At 42.1% G+C, this 18682-nt stretch overlaps 2 protein-coding genes across 2 annotated transcripts; one reads left to right on the top strand and one right to left on the bottom strand.

Moving 5' to 3' along the window:
• On the bottom strand, nucleotides 1-1307 carry atg101 (autophagy related 101). The gene is made up of 2 exons (XM_054626335.1): nucleotides 741-1307; nucleotides 1-652 (listed from the first exon to the last, which is right to left on the bottom strand). Exons 1-2 carry the CDS (start codon nucleotides 990-992, stop codon nucleotides 248-250), a joined length of 657 nt encoding a protein of 218 aa, XP_054482310.1. The 5' UTR covers nucleotides 993-1307; the 3' UTR covers nucleotides 1-247.
• A 51-nt stretch (nucleotides 1308-1358) lies between these two features.
• Nucleotides 1359-18657, top strand: LOC129113792 (C2 domain-containing protein 2). The gene is made up of 13 exons (XM_054626270.1): nucleotides 1359-2404; nucleotides 3097-3192; nucleotides 4676-4795; nucleotides 7310-7411; nucleotides 7738-7854; nucleotides 9861-9969; nucleotides 12154-12262; nucleotides 12379-12443; nucleotides 12553-12668; nucleotides 12818-12986; nucleotides 14050-14291; nucleotides 14654-14921; nucleotides 16276-18657. Exons 1-13 carry the CDS (start codon nucleotides 2123-2125, stop codon nucleotides 16494-16496), a joined length of 2016 nt encoding a protein of 671 aa, XP_054482245.1. The 5' UTR covers nucleotides 1359-2122; the 3' UTR covers nucleotides 16497-18657.
• Nucleotides 18658-18682: the final 25 nt, after the last annotated feature.

The following is an 18682-nucleotide window of genomic DNA, read 5'->3' on the forward strand; positions in this document are numbered from 1 at the left end:
TAGCTTGCAAAAACAAAGTATCTTTTTAATCAACATTACATTATCAAGATTCTTAGGTACAAGCAATACCAAAACCACAGCAGAGACAACAAACTAAGTTACTGATTAGGTGCTTACACTGACAGTACAGCTGTCAAATTGTGTTTCTGAACATAAAAAAAAAAAGAAGAGTTGTCAGGCTATCACTATAAAAAACAGTCATGGATAGAATCGCCCAGATCTTTCTGCTCTCTGTCTTGGAGCATCCTCACAGAGCCAGAGTGTCTTTAATCAGCCTCCTCATTGTCGTGCTCACAGAGGTGCCCAGAGAGTCTGTGATCTGGTATGTGATTTTGTAAAGGTACGGCTGAACATCTTTGAGACTGGTGTCGAAAACATTGTCCACTTCTGACTGGGTGGGCATCTTTGGTAGGTACTCGTGGCGGTTTATGACCTCAACAACGTTGATCACCTTCTCGCCCAGCTTCTCGCCCACTTTCTCCCTGCAGATCTGTCTCTCCTGCTCGTTGGCCAGGTTGACAACGTTGACCTTGATGCTCCACACTTCCCAGGGGATGCACTCGTCAGAAAAGGGCCAGCGAGACTTCTTCTTCTGGTAAAACTCCAGGGAGATTTGCCCCATGCCATCACTGCCAGAGTTGCTCAACGCATCCTGTAACCAAAGCATTTCATAAAACCGTCAGATGATAGGCCTGCAGCAGTATTACAGTCAACAATCACACGTTGAAACCACCAAATACCTTGAATTCAGACACAGCTTTTCTGATCACTCTGTCCAGCTCCTCCGAGGACACCCTGACAAACGTGAAATCGATGAAGTCGCAGTCGAAATCAAGCGTTCCCACGGTGCCAATGGAGTAGGTGCCCTCCTTTTTGTAGTGAAATTTACCAGAGCTGCGATGCAGTAAAATGGTATGCAGCAAAGCCAGCATAGCTTCTTCCACCTGCCTGGCCTCCACCGTCACTTCAAGAACCTCTGAGCGGCAATTCATAGCGAAATGGTTGTTATTTCCATTTACAGGCGACAGTTTGAGCTGGGTGACGATGGCCGCCGTGTAACAGCTCGATCACTTTAGGTGACGATATACTTTGTTTACCTCTTCGGGTGGGCGGGGCCTAACCCTCACAGCGTAATGCAGTTTATTAAAAACACGATAGTATTATTTAGTTTCACAAAAGGCTAACCTACCTCCACATCAAACGAGTGCAACCTGAGCACATGTGAAACAAAAGCTAGCTAGCTGGCTAGCGTTAGGTGTTTGCCACAAACGAGGCAGGAAGATGCGGTAATGATGACAGCGGGGATCTACGGCAAGTCGCGAAGTCCAGCAGGCTGCTGGACTTCGCGACTTGCCGTAGACTTCGCGACTTGCCGTACACAGGCTATAAACAGGCTGTTTATGGAGTCGTCGCTTTCCCCTCAACTGCGTCTTTTTAATGGGACTTCCTTTATCTACTCACAAAAGCACCTTGATACTTGACAGCACACGACATACTTGATAAACACCGATGGCCTCAGTTGGGTGACACGTTGAGTTTTCGCGAAACCACCAGGCAAAAACAAACTCGCAAAGTGCCGCGGTGCATTGTGGGACTTACAGTCTGTGCCACATATCCGTTTAGAGACGAGCAACTTTGTACAGTCTGTCTGGAGCCGGGAGCGAGTCCAGCAGCGACAAATGCAGCCTTCTCTTTCAGGATGTTTACCCGGGACTCTGCTTCAACGTCTGGGTGTCGTTAGGTGGAGCTAAACCGCAGGACTGTGGATATAATTCACGTTTGGGAAAAACTTTGGCGGCTCCATAGCGAGTTAAGCTAACCGCGGCGAAGATTAGCTCACTAAGCTAACATTCAGTGAGAGGAGGAGAGGACAGTCCTTGAATACTACCTCCAGCTCTTTAACAGTCTATATGTGACACCTGTATTGCTTGTGAGAGCTACTATAGAGTACTGCAACATGGACCACAATAAGCATAATCTGTTCTGGGGGTTGAGATCTGTGCTGCTACCAGCTGTGGGCTTCCATTGAGCCTCCCCTTGATCAAACACTGACTATGAGGTTGCCGGGATATTTCTCAGAGGAGGCGTGTTAAGCTGTGATCATCCTTCTCATCTGCAAATAATGTCCGACTTTGAAAGTTCCGGTTCATATTTGGGTTTGGAGGATCCGCAGTGGCTGTGCATGGTCACACTTTTCTTCGCATCTCTGGTCACTCTGCTGCTGTATTTCCTGCAGTATTTCCAACAGAAGGGTGTCGGGGATGAGAGGACAGCAGCCGAGGACAATGCGGCGAAGGAGGAAGCCGCGGCTCTGCTGGGATGGGCGCTGTCACTGGGAAGCTGGAAAAGCCAGTGGAGAAGGGCTTGGTGCAGGGCTTTGAATGAGCAATCGAGGAAGAGTGGGGTAAGTCTCATGACCTCTCACTCTGCTCTGTGGCATACAGGTGACTCCAATACAAGTGCATGTTGTCATAGAATGTGACTTTGCTCTCTAGCTAGACCCCAGCCACTTTAATCAAATCTCACCCCGTCCTTTAACATTAGACACAACCAGAAACACTCTACTCTTTTTTTACTGTACACCAAGCAGTGTGAATTACTTTATTGCCCCACCCCTGATCCATTAGAGTTTTCTTTCTATTACTGGGTATTTGTTCATTACATTACATTACATTACATTACAGTCATTTAGCACATTAAACGACACAGGAAGTGTACCAACAAGGTATTCAAGAGAACTCTAGTCACCAGAAGTCATTGCATCTCCTTTCTTAAACAAGCATGTCAAAGCATAAACCAGAGCAAAAGTATAGTGCAGAGGCAGATTACTGAAATAATTGCAACAGACTAATACGATTAATAAGTGCTACAAACTACTACGAATAGGATAAGTGCAGTGAAATCCATTGCAGTGAACTGATTTGTAAGTGCAACAACTCTGTTACTGGGTATTTGTTCAAGTCAGAACACATGCAATGACTAATGATGCATTACAGCCAAGATCACCATTTACTAGCCAACAGCTTCATTTTCCTGCTATGTGAGTTGCGTAATGGACATTTGTTGAATTAATGTTTCCGTCCTCTTCCCCATCAGAGTCCGGTTCTTTTGACATTTGACGAGGATGATCTTGAAGCATCCGAGCTCATGGTCAGCCAAGTGTCCAGCTTTCAGAAGTCTGCCAGGAACAAGGTATACTGATCATAAAGTATTTTAGTAATGCAGAGGGTCTTTTTTCTGGGCGATATCTGGATCAATCATACTTTTGTTTAGTGCAGATGCAGTGTCCTCCTCTTCCTCCTGCCAACTACTGGCAAGATAACATATTTCTTTTTTCATGGCAGCTTCAGCATTCATTAGGGTTATAGCAGCAGCAGCCAACACGTATAGATTTCTAATTTCCTCTCTATGTACTTTATTGACAAAAGCTGCCCTTCAAATCAATCTCCCTTTCTCTTATTCAGTGGAGAGGGAGCTACTCTCGACCAGTGCTACATTTTAGCCTGCAATGGATAGGCACTGAGTCATCAACTTGGCCAACTTTTGTACCGACGTGTCCCCCATTCTTTTCGATTTGTTGATTTTCACGCGTCAACATGCACATTAAAGAAATTACAGGACTCTATGAACGAACGCTTCTGCTTACAAATATGCTGGTATGATGCATCTTTTTTATCAGTCCTACAGATTTATGTACAGCAGACTGTGTGTAGAACAAACTGCCACCGGAGGGCTTTTATTTTTTGAGAGAGGTCAAATAGGGACAAATTGCTTGCTGTGTTGCCGGCCACGGTTGGCTTTGCACATATCCCGATGCAAACTCAGCCCTTTCTTTGTGACGATCACGATGTGGAGCAAAATACCAGGTGCTCTGTTGTTGAATGCGGGGAGTTTAATGAACAGAGGCTTATTTTTTTGCCCACACTGTGTGTGTGTGTGTGTGTGTGTGTGTGTGTGTGTGTGTGTGTGTGTGTGTGTGTGTGTGTGTGTGTGTGTGTGTGTGTGTGTGTGTGTGTGTGTGTGTGTGTGTGTGTGTGTGTGTGTGTGTGTGTGTGTGTGTGTGTGTGTGTGAGAGAGAGAGCTCTAAGAAGCTTACATAGCTGTCAAGCTCAGCAGCGAAAAGGAGCAGGTAGACAGGAAAGCACTATGCTTAGGTTTCCCCTCACGGTGATCTAATACCCAACAGGACACAAACACACCCACCCTCCACTGTAGTCAGAACAAATGCAATGAATAGACGTGTTTCAAGTAAGAGGACACTTATGATTCTGTTTAATTTACTCTGTTCCAGATGCATTCCATTGCAGTGAAAGTGATTTATTGATTCTACTAACAATGCATTTATTTGAAAGCGAATACAGATGTTCTTCCTTTTTCACAGTTTGGCATGGACTTCTTCTAAGGCAGATGTTTAGCCTCTAGATCAGTCCAACTGAAATCACGACAGAAAGCACCTTCCAGTTTAGTACACATTCTGGTTTCCCTCTCTATTTGCATTGCTTTTCATGCTATTGCTTTTCATGCAAATTTCCCCGCTGCGGGACTAATAAAGGATTATCTTATCTTATCTTATCTTAACTACATGTGAGTCACATGCAAATGCTGTCACGGCTTGAGCTCCGGCGTTCTCAGTATATTTACATTACACTAATGCCTCAATTTGTCTTCCCAACAGGCCGCCCGCTGCAGTGTGGTCGGGGAGAAGCTTCAGTTCTCTCTCGGTGTATCATCGACAGCCACGGCTACAGCAGAACCTTGTAAATACACCGCCTGTATAGCTCCGCTGGAGCTGCAGGTAAATGCTCTTTAGTCTGTCCTCAGGCATCTATTAAAGTGGCAAGTGTAGTGAAAGTAAACATTACTCATATTGTTTTTTTATGTGCATATCCCTTTAAGACTGTCTGAAAACAGACTTCCATCCTTTGGAAGTCACTGTGGTTCAGTTTAATGGGTGATTTTATTGAACGTGATGTGCAGCCCAGCACTGGCTCACTGCTGCCAGGAGTCTTAGATGAAATGGTTGAGATATCTTTCTGTGCTTGGCAAACGTCCCGAAGACCTCATTAAACTCACTGTCAAGCCCGTTTTCCAGTGCGGCTGGCCCACTTTGTCCACATTAATATTCGTCAGGGGCCTGTACAGGATTGATGGAGGTATGACACAAATGACTGCCCTGTTCTTACCTGGAAAATGCAGCAATTTATTTATCATGCCCAAACTTGACTGGACTCATTGTATCAGTAAAATATTGCAGTATTCTAATGAAGCGAGTCAAAGGTAATGTGTAGCGGGTTGTGTACATTAAGCCGTGGTAAGCCTTGATCCTGTTCTTAGTGTCAGTGTTAAATCTTCACCAAAGTATGCATATAAGCGGCTATACAAGCTAACCCAATTGTATTAAGGCTATTTTTAAACCAATAAGGTGCTTTGTCTCCCCCGCTGAACTCATTGTGGCATAAATACGACCTGTGAGTGAATGAGAGACTCCAAAGCCGAAGTCGGGATTAGAGTGGGGGCGGTTTTGTTTTGGTTGTGGATATGTTGTTGTGGCAGGAACATAAAGGAAGCCTCTTGTATCCTTTTCACTCTAATTGTTTGCGCTTAGTCTGGAAAAGTCAGAGAGCCCCTTTTCAAATGTCTCCACCCATCCACTGGAACAGTTGTGAGCTTTTGACCTGGCATCCATGCTAGAATGGTCTTGGCTCGTCATGTTATGAGTGCTGGGATGTGTGGACCAGAAGCCCCAGGGCATTTACTTTACATGGACACAATAAAAACACCCAGTGCACTGTGGTGTGCTGCTGAGTGTACTTTGTCTTTTAACACACTATTGCACCACATGACCTGTCGCATGTGATGAGGGACACACATGTGACATGTGTTGTCCCAATGCAGTAACACCACAATTACATATCTGTTGTATAATTTGAATTCTCTCTAGGTGATATGAAACAAATGTAATGGTTGTATTATGTCTTTAATAAGCTGCTTCTCTGCAAACTATTTCAATTCTTCAGCTCATGTGGTTGGAGTTTTATTATTATGCTAACATGGCCTTCCACACAAAGCTGTTCGCATGAACTGATCCGGTGCTTATCAATGCAGCCTGTGATATTATTCTGCTGGATCCATCAAAGCATTCTCATTGCTGTCTGATGAGGCCTTTGTTTGGCATCACAGAGGCTGTTGTTCAGTCGTCCACTGGAATCCAGGCATGCTGGGGCAGGATGGCCCCCGTCTGTTTTCGGTCCCTATTTTTACTCTCTTCTTCTTTCACTTTCTCTCTCTCTTGAGCAAGGTGTTGATGTTCACATCGCTGACCTCCTCATCTTAACCTTCTTCCTGTTTGTTGGGCTAGAGAGGCGTTGCATATTGTTTGTTGTGGAGAATATGGTGTCGGCCATGGCATCAGGGTTATTTTTGAGATTGAAAAATGATTGTCAAGTAATTTTCAAGGTATATATCATAATGATTTAGTATACAGGACCTGATTTTAAGAGAAAGAATACAGTTTCATAAAACAAGGAAAATGAAATAAATGTTCATGTATTTAAAAATGAATCCAGAGATTGCAGCTTTAGAATACATTCACAAAACAATGTATTCAAGATACGACAAAGTGTCTTCAGATTTAGTCAGCATAACATTGCTTGTTACCATTGAAGTTAGTCAACAAATGAATGCATGATGTGAGGAAAACTGGTGCAGTGGTTACAATCTAAGGCTCTTTTAGCAGGTATAGTGATAGGACAGCGTTTAAAACTGACGCAAAAACAACCTGATCACTTTCCGTTTTCCTCAGACTTTTAGCCACTTGTGGAGTTAGAGCTAGCTATTTTTAGTGGAATAGAGTTGGCAACGCTGCACAGGACACACTGCATTTTGTTCTACCATCTGCCAGTTCCACTACTGGGGATAGTAACTGCTAAGAACTTCAATTGATACTCTTCTGTAGCTAGGCATAGCTACCGATAGCTACTGGGGAGAACATAAGCGCTATCCTCTTCCTGTTTTTGTTGTGCAATGGTTGACGCACTTGCATAATAACATATAGAAAGTGAGGCTTATAGGGAAGTAATCGAAACGCACCTAGTTTCATTTTTCTATAGCCATTCCATTGTGCAATCAGCATTTATTTTATAATGGTAAGTTAAAGCAAAAACCGGATATTTCCACTTTACAACATCAAAATAACAACATCTAAACCTCACTGTGTTCCACATGTTTCATGAAAATGACAAGTTTATGTAATTTACATTAAAAAATGACCACAGATTTGCTATAAGATTCTCTCCACTGTGTTCCTCAGCTTGACCTGCAAATGCAAGAAGCTGATGATGAGGTCAAGGTGAGCTGGGGAGTGTCTCACCTGGAGACAGGGGAGCTGCAGGTGACACCCACTTTCACCCAGGTAATTTTACAGTAATATGTACCTGCACCTGTATAAGTGCTGATTTACCAAAACAAAGTCCAGCACATCAACATAGGGATGGATGTTTCACTGCACCAGAAGAACAAGAAATTGACTGTTGAATTTATGTTGAAATTAACGGCCTGTAATTTATACTTCATTTTCAATTTTAGGGAGTTTGAAAAAAATTATTTACAAGATGTGAAATGTCACAAGTCTATATTGTATTTTTAAATGTACCTATACAAAGGAGGTTATTTTTTTGGTTCAATGCGGTCAGTATGCTTTTAATATGTGGGACATTTCATACTCTCTCTCTTTGTCAGAACAATGCCAACACCTCCAGTGTAGCAGCCATAAGGGAGCAGTTGAGGCAGCTGTTGTGTGCGACGCGTCCCTCTGTGTTGCTGAGCTGCAGGCCTGCTCAGGCATCAGAGGTCAAGGTGAGCGAAGGAGTCGTACCTGATGCTTTACATGTTGAGAGCTGCCACACAAAAACGCCGTGCGGACAAGTGTGTGCAAGTTTGTCATACCAGGTCATGGTTTGCCGTACTTCAAATAGACTTGAAAGAGACTTTAGTCTACATTATTACAACAATGTATAAAAAGACAAACGACAAAAATAACGTGAGAGGGGTTTCTCATATTTATGAACATTCAGAGAATTATCACCTTAATCCGAAGCTCTCTGTCTTTTATAGTGAGTTTCAGCACCCGAGTGGCATGAAAACATTATTGCAGTTTAAATCTATACTTTTATGTCAAGGTCTCTAAGGGTAATTAATCAGATTTATTTTGATGCAATGCAGATGCTTCTCGAGCGTTATTGCAATTATGTTAAACCTACTAAGCCACTGTGTCTCCACAAAAATGTAAAAGATTTATAATTGGAGCATGTCATTGTGGTCACTGCATGCCTAATTAAAGCCTGTAATAACGTAGTGTAATAAGTTTATTATGCTTACACACATTAAAGAAATGTTTTTACTGGTGTGCTCTTTGCCCAGCAGTCACATGATGTCATGTGTTTCTGATTTGATCACGTGTCATACATTTAGTGTTATAGATTTTGACAAATGCCTAGCAAGTCAGCAGTACCCAAAGTGGTCCCTTGATATTACCTTTTTCTTCCAAATGTTTTGAATTTTCCCTCATATCGCAAATTACCAATTTAAAAAGAAGTAACCATGAAATGTTTGAAAAGTTATCAGTTGTCAGCTGTTAGTGTGTGCATGTGTTTAACATGTTTTCGGTCCGACAGCCCACCATCGGGCCCAGCCGACGGGCCGAGAAAAAATTGTGTATTTGAATATTATATATATATATATTGCATAATGGTGTCACTAAAAACCTTTGAATTGCATAAAGTTGGTAAGACTGGACTCTTTTAGATCCAATGAGCCAAATTGTATTCACGTGTGATGATGTTTGATCCAAAAGTAGCCATTTTATTGTCGTGAAACCATTTTTAAAACTTGACCTCAATGTTGTGACCTCTAGAATAATCACAGTCTTGTAGAACTTTACAACCATAAACTAGAGTATTCAGAGGATGTATGGATTTCCTACATAAACGGACAATAACAGGGTTACTGAGCATCTTCAGAGCCATCCAATTGCCGGAAAATGCAATTCTTGCAGAAATCTCCAAATGGCAAAAGTTTAAGATACCATATCACAGCATAGATTTTTCTATGATGCTCCTCAAGTTCTGAATGTGGTATCTGTGTAAATAACGGTATAAATCCAAAAATTGCTACAATAACTTCTGAGCCATCAGTGGGCATGGGGATGGATTATATACTTCCACCATAATGTTCTAAGCCCTTTTACACTCTTTATTTGAATTAATTTATTGATATTTATGACTAGAACAACTTGACTAAGTGCTGAGCTGCATCCCAAATTAAGCGTCAGGTTCCCAGCTTTAGGATGATGTCGACCACTTCTATGTGGCATCTACTGCTGACCTGCTTTCTCCCCCTAAAGATCCCCTGTCACCCACCCATGCCCCTTTAAAAAAAGGTTGGGGTGGTAATAGGTTAAAAACATGTATATTATTGTTTGTTCTTTCTAAGTTAAAACAACCTCTAATGTGAATTCTACATCATAATGCAAGTCCTGTGCAAATCAGGGCCAAGAGTACATTCAGCTCGGTTGTTTTTCCCTGCACACAATATTATAAATGCACTGCACATTAAAATACCTGGGATGCTGAGACAAGCTATAAGAAGTTGTTTTCCCCATAAATGTTTTAGTTTAATTCTGACACATGTACGATAAGCATACTGTAGGTAGCCTCTGAGATTAATGATACAAACGATCCATTTATAGCATTGAGCATTGAACAGGAAAAGCTTTGAAAGTGGTACTTTGCGTACATTGTTGCTGTTAATATTGTGGCCAGGAGATCAACATTGTATGTTTTTTACTATGGTTTGTCCAAAAGGGAGCGCGCAATCAAGTGGTTTCACCCCCAAAACCCCCCCGAGCCCACGACTGGAAGCTGCTGGTGAAGAACATACGGGTGACACTGAATCAGGAGGAGGATGCTGCAGGTTGGACGCTTGTCTTTTTAGAAATTTAGAGTTACCCAAATTCAGATGGAACAGCTGTAGCTAGTGTCCTTATTCTGTCCTGAGCTCATAAACCAACATCAGTCTACTCACATCTGCATCACAGTCATAACCCTGGTTTATGTAATCTGTTTACACTCATGGTAGAGCGGGATGTAACATTAATGAGGTCCTCCTGTGAGCGATAACTTAAAGTGGCCCTAATAGGCTTTTCCACTTTTTCCCTCTTCTTTAGTGTGTTATATATATTTTTGTACATGTAAAAGGTCTGTAGAGTGTAAAACCTGAAGTCCACGCCTAAAAGGAGTTACCCTCCCCCTCAGAATCACTGCTCCTGAGCTGCCTGAAACGGCTCCATTGAATTCTCTCCTTCATTTCTGTAACTTTATGAGGTCACAATGTCATGTAAAACTCTCCGGCTAGTTTGGCCCACCCTCAAACATAAAAGAAAAAGATAGAACCAATGTTCATGACTACCATGGTGTAGTGTTTAAGACAGCAGTCTGTCACCCAGGAGACCCGGGTTTGAACCCCACTGTGAGCTATTGTTCATTTGTCATTCTCTGGAGGGAGAGTTTTCTGAAATGTGAAATGTTGACCAATCACAACAGAGCGGGCTAGCTGACCAATCAGAGCAGACTTTGCTTTCTGGAGGGCGGAGCAAGTGCTACAACGGAGCATTTCAGAGAGAGGGTGAGAAGATGTGCTCCAGGACAGCCAGGATGAGAAAAACAAGGCGGATATGAGCATTAACGCATGTAAACATGTTGTAACTGTAACTTGAGATAAAAATATGCAGCCGGAAAATAGCATAATAGGGCCTGTTTAAGTTGGCTCAGTGGTGCTAGGTGAGCTGGCAGTATCAAGTATAGAGGCATGCAGACATCTCTACGCCTGATATCTCCAATTCTCAGGCAACTCACACCAAAACACTCTAGATTGATAAATAGCACAATAGGTAGGAGGAAAATATGTTTTGGGGATTCTGGGTTGAACTGTCTCTTTAATAGACTGCTGGTTCTGTTTGTCTGTTACAGGCAACGGCTATGCTTGTGTGGAAATTTCCCAGCTTCACTTATTTTATCAGTTAAATATTTTAATATTCCTTTAAAAATTGTCAGATAAGGTTTGGGTCCTAGTCCGAATTAATTCCGTTATTCTATTTCAGGATTTGATTCTACTATTTTTAAACATCTGGGAGTAACACACATTCAGTTATAGCTAATCAACATTGAGTTTATCATTTTTTAAGGACTGTTTCTGCCTTGACTTTGTTTGTTTTGGCAACATGTGGTACAAAAGCTCTCCGGATAACAGGGCAGAGACTGGTTTGTCCGTTGGCTAACAAAGGTAGTAATTTGCTCCTTAAAGCTGAACAATTTATTAATAATACACTCACACTAGTATCATTACACCCTGTTTAGTGGCATGGACCTGCACAAGGATTATTATCGGAGTGAAAACAAGGTGTTGTCAGCTGTGACACTAGAGGACAAGATGTTCTCAGTCACAAGAGACCGTTCAAATTATTGGCCAGCCTTCTACCTTTACATCATCCACAACAACAACAACAACAGTGTCTTAGTCGAGTCACTCTCTAATTGTGAGTCAGCAGTTTTCAGGACTCCAGACATCCTCTTAGTATTCCCCAACACTTGATAATGCACAGCAGAGTCATGACATAGCTTTCAACACTTCATTATCTGTTTTCCGTCCTCTGGGTGAAGTACAGTTATACTTAGCTTCACTTGTGAGACTTCCTGCAGGCTATCCTAGAAGCCATATGTAGAGCAGCTGTAGCAGATATACTGTCTTTAAGGCTTCTGCTGATGTTGAATTCATTAAGACACAGTGCTTTCACAGTATCGGAGCCTTACTTGTAGCTAATACAGTTCAGTGTAAGTGCTCCATAATATTAGGTTGGTGCTGAGGAAGAGCTCTCAGTCAGTACTTTGAATCTCCACTAAACTATGCATAATTCATCATATATACAACTTACACTGACTTCTCATTTGTCTATTTAAGTGAAGTGGAAGAAGTGACCAAAGCAAAGTTTATGATCGCAGCAGCACATTTAATGTTATCAGTTGTCAAAAGCTTTTTCTATGAATTTGAAGCTATTTCTTTGATCACATGTTGTGGTTTTTTTTTCTGCTGTCTTTGTAGGCAGCATGAATCCTCTGTGTGTAATGCAGTTAGACGATCCTCCACAGAGACTTAACACCTCCGTTTTGAAGAACACAACCAATCCTGCCTGGGACCAGCCGTTTATCTTGTAAGTTGTTCTGCAAGTAGTCACTGTCTTTTAATTTCTTTTTGTTATTTCCATGCTATCCATGGCATTTTCTTTCTTTCTCTGATTTTTGTTTTTTGTTTTTGCTATCTCGCCAGTGAATTGAACGGAAGATCAAAAGAGCTCAATATTCAGTTAATGAATGATGGACAACCTCAAGAGAGTAAGGAACAAATAATACCAGCTGCCTTTTGAAACTTGTGTTTATTCATCTAACGATGTGTTCATTTCGTCACATGTATTTGCACTACCAGACTGTTTCTCGTTTTCAGATTCATTACTCGGTCAGGTGTCGGTGCCTTTTGATCTTGTGAAGAAGCAGCCCAAAGGACAGCACACATTTGCACTCATGACCAAAGACGTAGTGACTGGATCACTAACTACTGATGTAAGACCATCATACCAGCTAACATGGGGACATAGTTACACATGTTTGCCTTGATATCAACAGATATACTTGAGCTCTTTCACTCTATCTGAGGTTTTTCCTTTGAATAAAGTTAAAACATTAACTGTGGGGGGGATTGTATCCTTCAGTTTACCTACCTGGAGCCCAGTGAGGTGAGGTCCTGGCACCCTCCCACCCCAGCCTCCAACAGGAGGGTGGAGATGGACCGTACAGTCATGCCCTGTGGCACGGTGGTCACCACCATCACCGCGGTGAAGAGCAAGCCGGGTCGACCCCCCCCTCTTGGACTCAACATAGGTATAGCACTGCAAACTATGAGACCACACAGCACTGACAGACATGATTCTTATTCAGAAAAGGCATGTTCTATGATTTATATACAAACAAGGAACAGTACAGGGAGGCTCATGGATATGTTGATGCTGAGAAAATTTTCGTCATATTGATTTAACCAATAATAGCATTTGAATGCAAAGCTACAGAAGCCCTCAGAGGCAAGTGAGTTTTCTTTTATCCAAACCTGATCGCAAGTTTTTCTTCTCTCCTGGGTTTAGGACTTAAGAATAGGTAACGAAAAACATTTCCAGTATAATCTTTCAAAATTCCAGAAAAAAAAATTAATAATCTGCGAGTAAAGTTTTGCTAGCTAGACAGATCATATTTCAAAATCTTTGTTGTCTTAATACTCTTTTCGGCCACAAGGGGCTAAAGTGCACCACTACCCAAGATCCTTATGTCTTAAAAAACGACAATTCCAAACAGACCTAGAAAATGGACCACCAGAATTGTTTTTCCTCACTTGCCTCACAGGGCTTCCGTTCAAATACCTGCTAATTGAATCTATGTTTACAAGAAAACAAAGCAGTTTTAAATTCATCAATAGTCACATTTAACCTATGAAAGATCCTGCTAGGTCTTTTTAAAAACACAAGCCTATTTTAGCCATGCTAGTAGCATTGCTCTATGGATGCCAATTTACAAATTATACCTGCTAAACATTTGCTTCTCAACATCACTGGGACTGTCACTGGGACCATGTTAGCATGCTGTTGTTAGCATTTAGCCTAAGTGCAGCCTCACAGAGCGAATAGCAGGAGTCTTTTTATCCCAATGTCAGTGTAGTCACGATCCTAATACCTCGGAAACCAAAACAATGCAAACAGAAAATAGAGCAATTAGAAGTTTTTGTATGACAAATCTAAAACTTGAATATACTAACAGCTCAAATACTAAATAAGTCTTCAGATGAAAAAGGAATGGAAGATAACTTTTACTTAACTATTTATTTTTTAACTTTCATCATACCCAACTTTCATCATACCATGAAGCAGTCCATGAAGCTAACTGTGTGCTCCCTCAGATCCTACCCAGAAAGCTGTGGCCATCAAGTCCAAGCTGTCGGAGCGGCGCGTATCGGAGCAGGCGTCCATGATGGGGGCTACAGTCAGCAAGGCCTTGTCCTCCTCTGACACCGAGCTGCTGATGCTCAACGGCACCGACCCGGTGGCCGAGGCCGCCATCAGACAGCTCCACCAGTCCGCCAAGCAGAAGCTCAAGTCCCCGGTGAAGAAGAGTACAATCATCATCTCTGGGATCGCCAAAGTAAGGATGACTTCCAGCACCAGAGACTGTTTTACTTATTTAGTATACAGGGTAATATAGAGCCGAGGTCTGGCCCGTCTCTACTGCTCAGGAAATCAGTTTCCATCGACTTTTTAGCTATTGTGTTCCCGATCTGTGGATCATGAAAGAGGAAAGAAGCAGATCTTAATATTCATAGACCATAATCCGATCCATATGTTTTAAAGAAAGTCAGGTAAAGTAGAGTAGTGGATGTGGTTACGCCATCAAGTTCTGCAGCATTGTTTTGTCAATCCCTACAAACCAATGCAAATATTAAACCAAAGTAAATCTCGCTTCACCAGGAACTGATTTTAAACGTGTCATTACGCTCTATTTCCCAGACGCCCATGTCTCAGGATGACGAGCTAGCTCTGATGGCGGGCTACGCCGCAGCGATGGACGCCTCCATGTCCGAGGCCAGCTCCACTCAGGATGTGACCGCAGCGATCGCCACAGGGAGCAGTAGCCCTCCAGACATGTCTGAGCCCCAGGAGGGCCCCGTCGGAATAGGCCGGCCTCCGGAGGACTGGGAGAGCCAGACCGGAGAGGAACTGGACAACAGCTCGCTATCCATGTGTGTGTCCGAGGCAAGCTGCAAGAAAAGAAGAGGTGAGAGGTCACAGAGGGACTCGCTACCTCCTGATGTCATGAGTAACCGTGGCAAAACTTGATAAATGTCCATGTGACTGTTTTCACGTCTATCTGTTGCTCCTCGGTGATGCAGACTGTTTTTGTGTTCTTTTCTCTCTTTCTTTCCAACTGTTCAACTTTTCCTTTTTGAACTATCATCACTGCCGCCTTAGAGGAAGGCAGTGCTAAGCACACGTTATGTCCAGATGAGTAAGTTATGAGCTACTTGTAGTACCCTACGTGCTCTAGTATGTGTAGTATCTGCTGCAGTATAGTAGATAACGTAGTTTTTCTGTAATGTCACATTCATTTTCAGTTCATGCAAAATCACTAGATAAAAGTAGATCATATAGTTGCTGTTAGAGATTTAGATTAAGTGTTGTGGGGCTGAACGATATTCACTTGCAATATGATGTATTGCATATTAAGACCTTTGGCACTAGGGGTGTGAATCTTTTGGTATATCAAGATTTAATGCATAACCCTCTCTCGATTCAAAATCAATTCCCAATTCAGGAAATTGTGCTAATTTCAGGATCTACTCCAGTCTGCTGTGCGCTAATAAAGGGCGGCAAATGAAAGCAGACTAAAGTGCATACGATTATGGAGTTTTATCAACTGATTGCAATAATGTAAACAAACGAAGGCAAACCTAAAACAAAAGGTGTCATTCATTCATGCTAAATTTGCACAAATTAACACTGTTGTTACTAAAACGTTATTTAGTACTCTTCAGTTATCAATGACTAATAGAATTGGTTGGGTAACAATAGCTGCCTTTTTTAAATTCTCAGAAACTTTCCAATTATTATTTTTTTTATAATTTTTGTAACAGTAAAACTGGTATATTTGGTATTGTTCAGCCTTTAGCTGTAGGAATGTATTCTGCATGGAGGATAAGGAGGTTACTTTCTTCTTTTGTAATTAATTAGTTGTCATAGTGTTGTTAATATAGTTTTATATCAACCTAATCTAATCCACAGAAATTAGCAAATATATACTAATCAAATCAAATCCAATCAAATGTGCTTCAGTGAAGTTTGACTATGCGGCTGCTCTCTGTTGGTACAGTTTAGTTATAGTTAGCAGCTCTTTAACAGAGGAAAGAAGTCGAAGAGGAATAAACTGAATATTTTCAGTCCAACCTGTCGCATCCAAGCCATTTTTATCATAATTTCCATCTAACACAAATTCTGTGCCACTGCGCTTCAGCTGTCTCTAAATTGCTGCCAATTGAGTATTGTTTGATTCTTTCTGGTGGTGTCATCTTGACATTGTCCTTGTCTGAAGTTATCACAATGAATATTGCTTTTCCTCTGCCTCCCAACTACAGGCAGCTTCCTCCAGAAGAGTGCCAAGCTATTCTTCCGGCGGCGTCACCAGCGCAAGGACCCGGGGATGAGCCAGTCACACAACGACCTGGTGTACCTGGAGTCTCCGGCTGCAGTGGAGCAGGCCAGCCGAACAGCCACGCTCAGCCGCATGCTGCACCGCAGGAGTAAGAATAAGAACAAGGCCAACGGCTCTACCTCCATGGGGGAGCCACGTGCGTGACCCCCTCAGCCCCTCCTACGAACAACTACTACCATCACCACCTCCACCTCAACCTTGCACTGGCAAACTTCCTGGCTGACTTACTCCCCCTAACGCCCAGCCTGCAGCCTGCAGCCGGCTCCTGCATTGTTAATGGGAAAGCTGTGCAGATGGGAAATAATATCCTCTTTAAGCCGTTTCCTGCTTCCTTTTAAGAGGCAGATATTCCAGCAAAAGCAGGCGTGTGCATGTGTGAATGAAGGTCCTCCTGTCTCGGAGTAACGGCATTTCAGAGGATATTGTTTTGCATGGTTATTTTATCTCATTTTATGCAACATTTTTTTTAAATCTTTTAAGCGCTTATGTGGCCTTTTTTACGGACAGAAGGGACCGATGTGGGCTGTCACTCTTTACTTCACCGACACTGAGGGCGAAGAGTAAACTCTCCCTGCTGTAATCCATACGTTTCCTACGGTGGACCAACAGGACCAAAGATGAACAGAAGAGTGGTGTTTGTATGATTTGCACAACTTTAGTATCTTTATTTAAAGTGCAATGACAGGAGCTGCTCTTGCAACACATTCACAAAGGGAGATGAACTTTTCACTGACGTCAGTGGGAGATAGTAACGCGATTACTTTTCGACACTAATAATATGAAAATGTGGTATTTATATTGGCTCATTTAAAAATCCTTGTAAGGTTAATTCCAGGTGGAACAAGGTCAGAACAACAGCCAGATGTAATGTGCGCATGAAAGCTGTAAAACAAAGCTATCCGCAAAAAAAAAAAAAAAAAAAAAAAGTCAGCCTTGTGTTTAACAAAGACATCAGAACCAGTCGTGTATGATTGGAATACCGGCTACAGAACAGGTAACAGGTTTACATGGAACTTTAGCTACAGGAGAGCGTTTTCAAGTGATATGCAACTTTTCTTCTTTGTCTTCCTAAAAGAGTCCACCTGTACACTACTGTCATCAGCAGGGTTGTTAATGTGTCAAAAGGGAACCAGAAAGAACCTTTTATCCAGGGACTGTGACGTTACACTCGGCCATACTCGCAGCATAACGTACTAATGAAAAATCCATCCGAAATGAAATCCTCCATTCTTTTATCGGATGTTTTATTGTTTTTTTAAAAGATGTAGCTTTGAACACATGAACACGAGAACGTGTGAACGAACACCTTTGGGAGCTACCAAATAGTTTGGCTGCTTCTAATTTTTTTTTTTATCCAGCTAATGATTGTACTTTTTTGCGAGCAGCTTGTTGAAGACATTTTCTGTACATCATGTTAACTACTGTCTCTTCAATGGTCTGCTCAGAGAATGGCTGCGGCAGTGACGGACAGAACTAACAGATTGCCTTACAGTTAGTCTAAGGATGACGTTGCAGGGAAGGGACTTGTCCTCTTGGTTCCTGAGGCCGTCTCCGCCGTCACAACTGAACTGTTGGAGAGTCGAGGTTACCACCATGTTCCTGAACCATCATCTAGAAGCCTATGCACATAACACGTTAACTGAGCGTTTGCATTATTAGACTATCTGAGAATTAAAAAAACAACTCAATTTGCTGTTCGTGACACTGTCCTGCAGATGCAGTGTGGGTTGTCTTTTGTGTCCAGTAAATTAAAATACATGACAGAGCTATGATCCCTCTCTTTCACCATCATGGGTTCTGTTTTAAAACATATAAAAGCGCAGATTCGGGCTAAGGAAAATTCTGTTATTTTTTTCCTTTTCTTTATTTAAACTCTGAGGAAGAAAGGAGGGGGGTCAAGTTCCTCATGCCCAGCTACAGAGCTTATTGCAGCCTGCAAGCATTGGCTACTGTCATGCATCCAGTAAGCAGTAGGGCTGCATGTGATTAATAAACAACTTCCTGATGTTTTTTTTGTTTGTTTTTATCGGCATCTGCTCTGTGCACACAAGCCGACTGACATAGCGGTTTTTGCAGAGCGTCCGTCATTTCCCTGCAGGGATTGTAACTAATACACATATCGAGTTATTTCATTTTCAGCAATAAATATTGATTGAATAACCGAGAATGTGGTGCCACTTTGAATGTCCAGGCTGTAGGGGATCCTCCCCAATGTTTAGCACATGATGCGTGTTTCAGTGAAAAGGAATCTCCCTGTTATTATGTCATTTTAATCTGGAAAGTCCTCAGAGGTATATTTTCACATAAAAAGTAGCCTACAATTATAGTAG

The sequence above is a fragment of the Anoplopoma fimbria genome, chromosome 24 (genome assembly GCF_027596085.1).
Source record: "Anoplopoma fimbria isolate UVic2021 breed Golden Eagle Sablefish chromosome 24, Afim_UVic_2022, whole genome shotgun sequence".
Classification (NCBI taxonomy): Eukaryota; Metazoa; Chordata; class Actinopteri; order Perciformes; family Anoplopomatidae; genus Anoplopoma; species Anoplopoma fimbria.

Bases quoted from the DNA above. Each gene is read 5' to 3' on its own strand.
- LOC129113792 (XM_054626270.1), top strand. From the start codon at position 2,123: ATGTCCGACTTTGAAAGTTCCGGTTCATATTTGGGTTTGGAGGATCCG. The intron at 2,405-3,096 runs GTAAGTCTCATG...CTTCCCCATCAG, and splicing joins AGCAATCGAGGAAGAGTGGG to AGTCCGGTTCTTTTGACATT. The intron at 12,263-12,378 runs GTAAGTTGTTCT...CTATCTCGCCAG, and splicing joins TGGGACCAGCCGTTTATCTT to TGAATTGAACGGAAGATCAA.
- atg101 (XM_054626335.1), bottom strand. From the start codon at position 992: ATGAATTGCCGCTCAGAGGTTCTTGAAGTGACGGTGGAGGCCAGGCAG. The intron at 653-740 runs GTATTTGGTGGT...CTTTGGTTACAG, and splicing joins AAGCTGTGTCTGAATTCAAG to GATGCGTTGAGCAACTCTGG.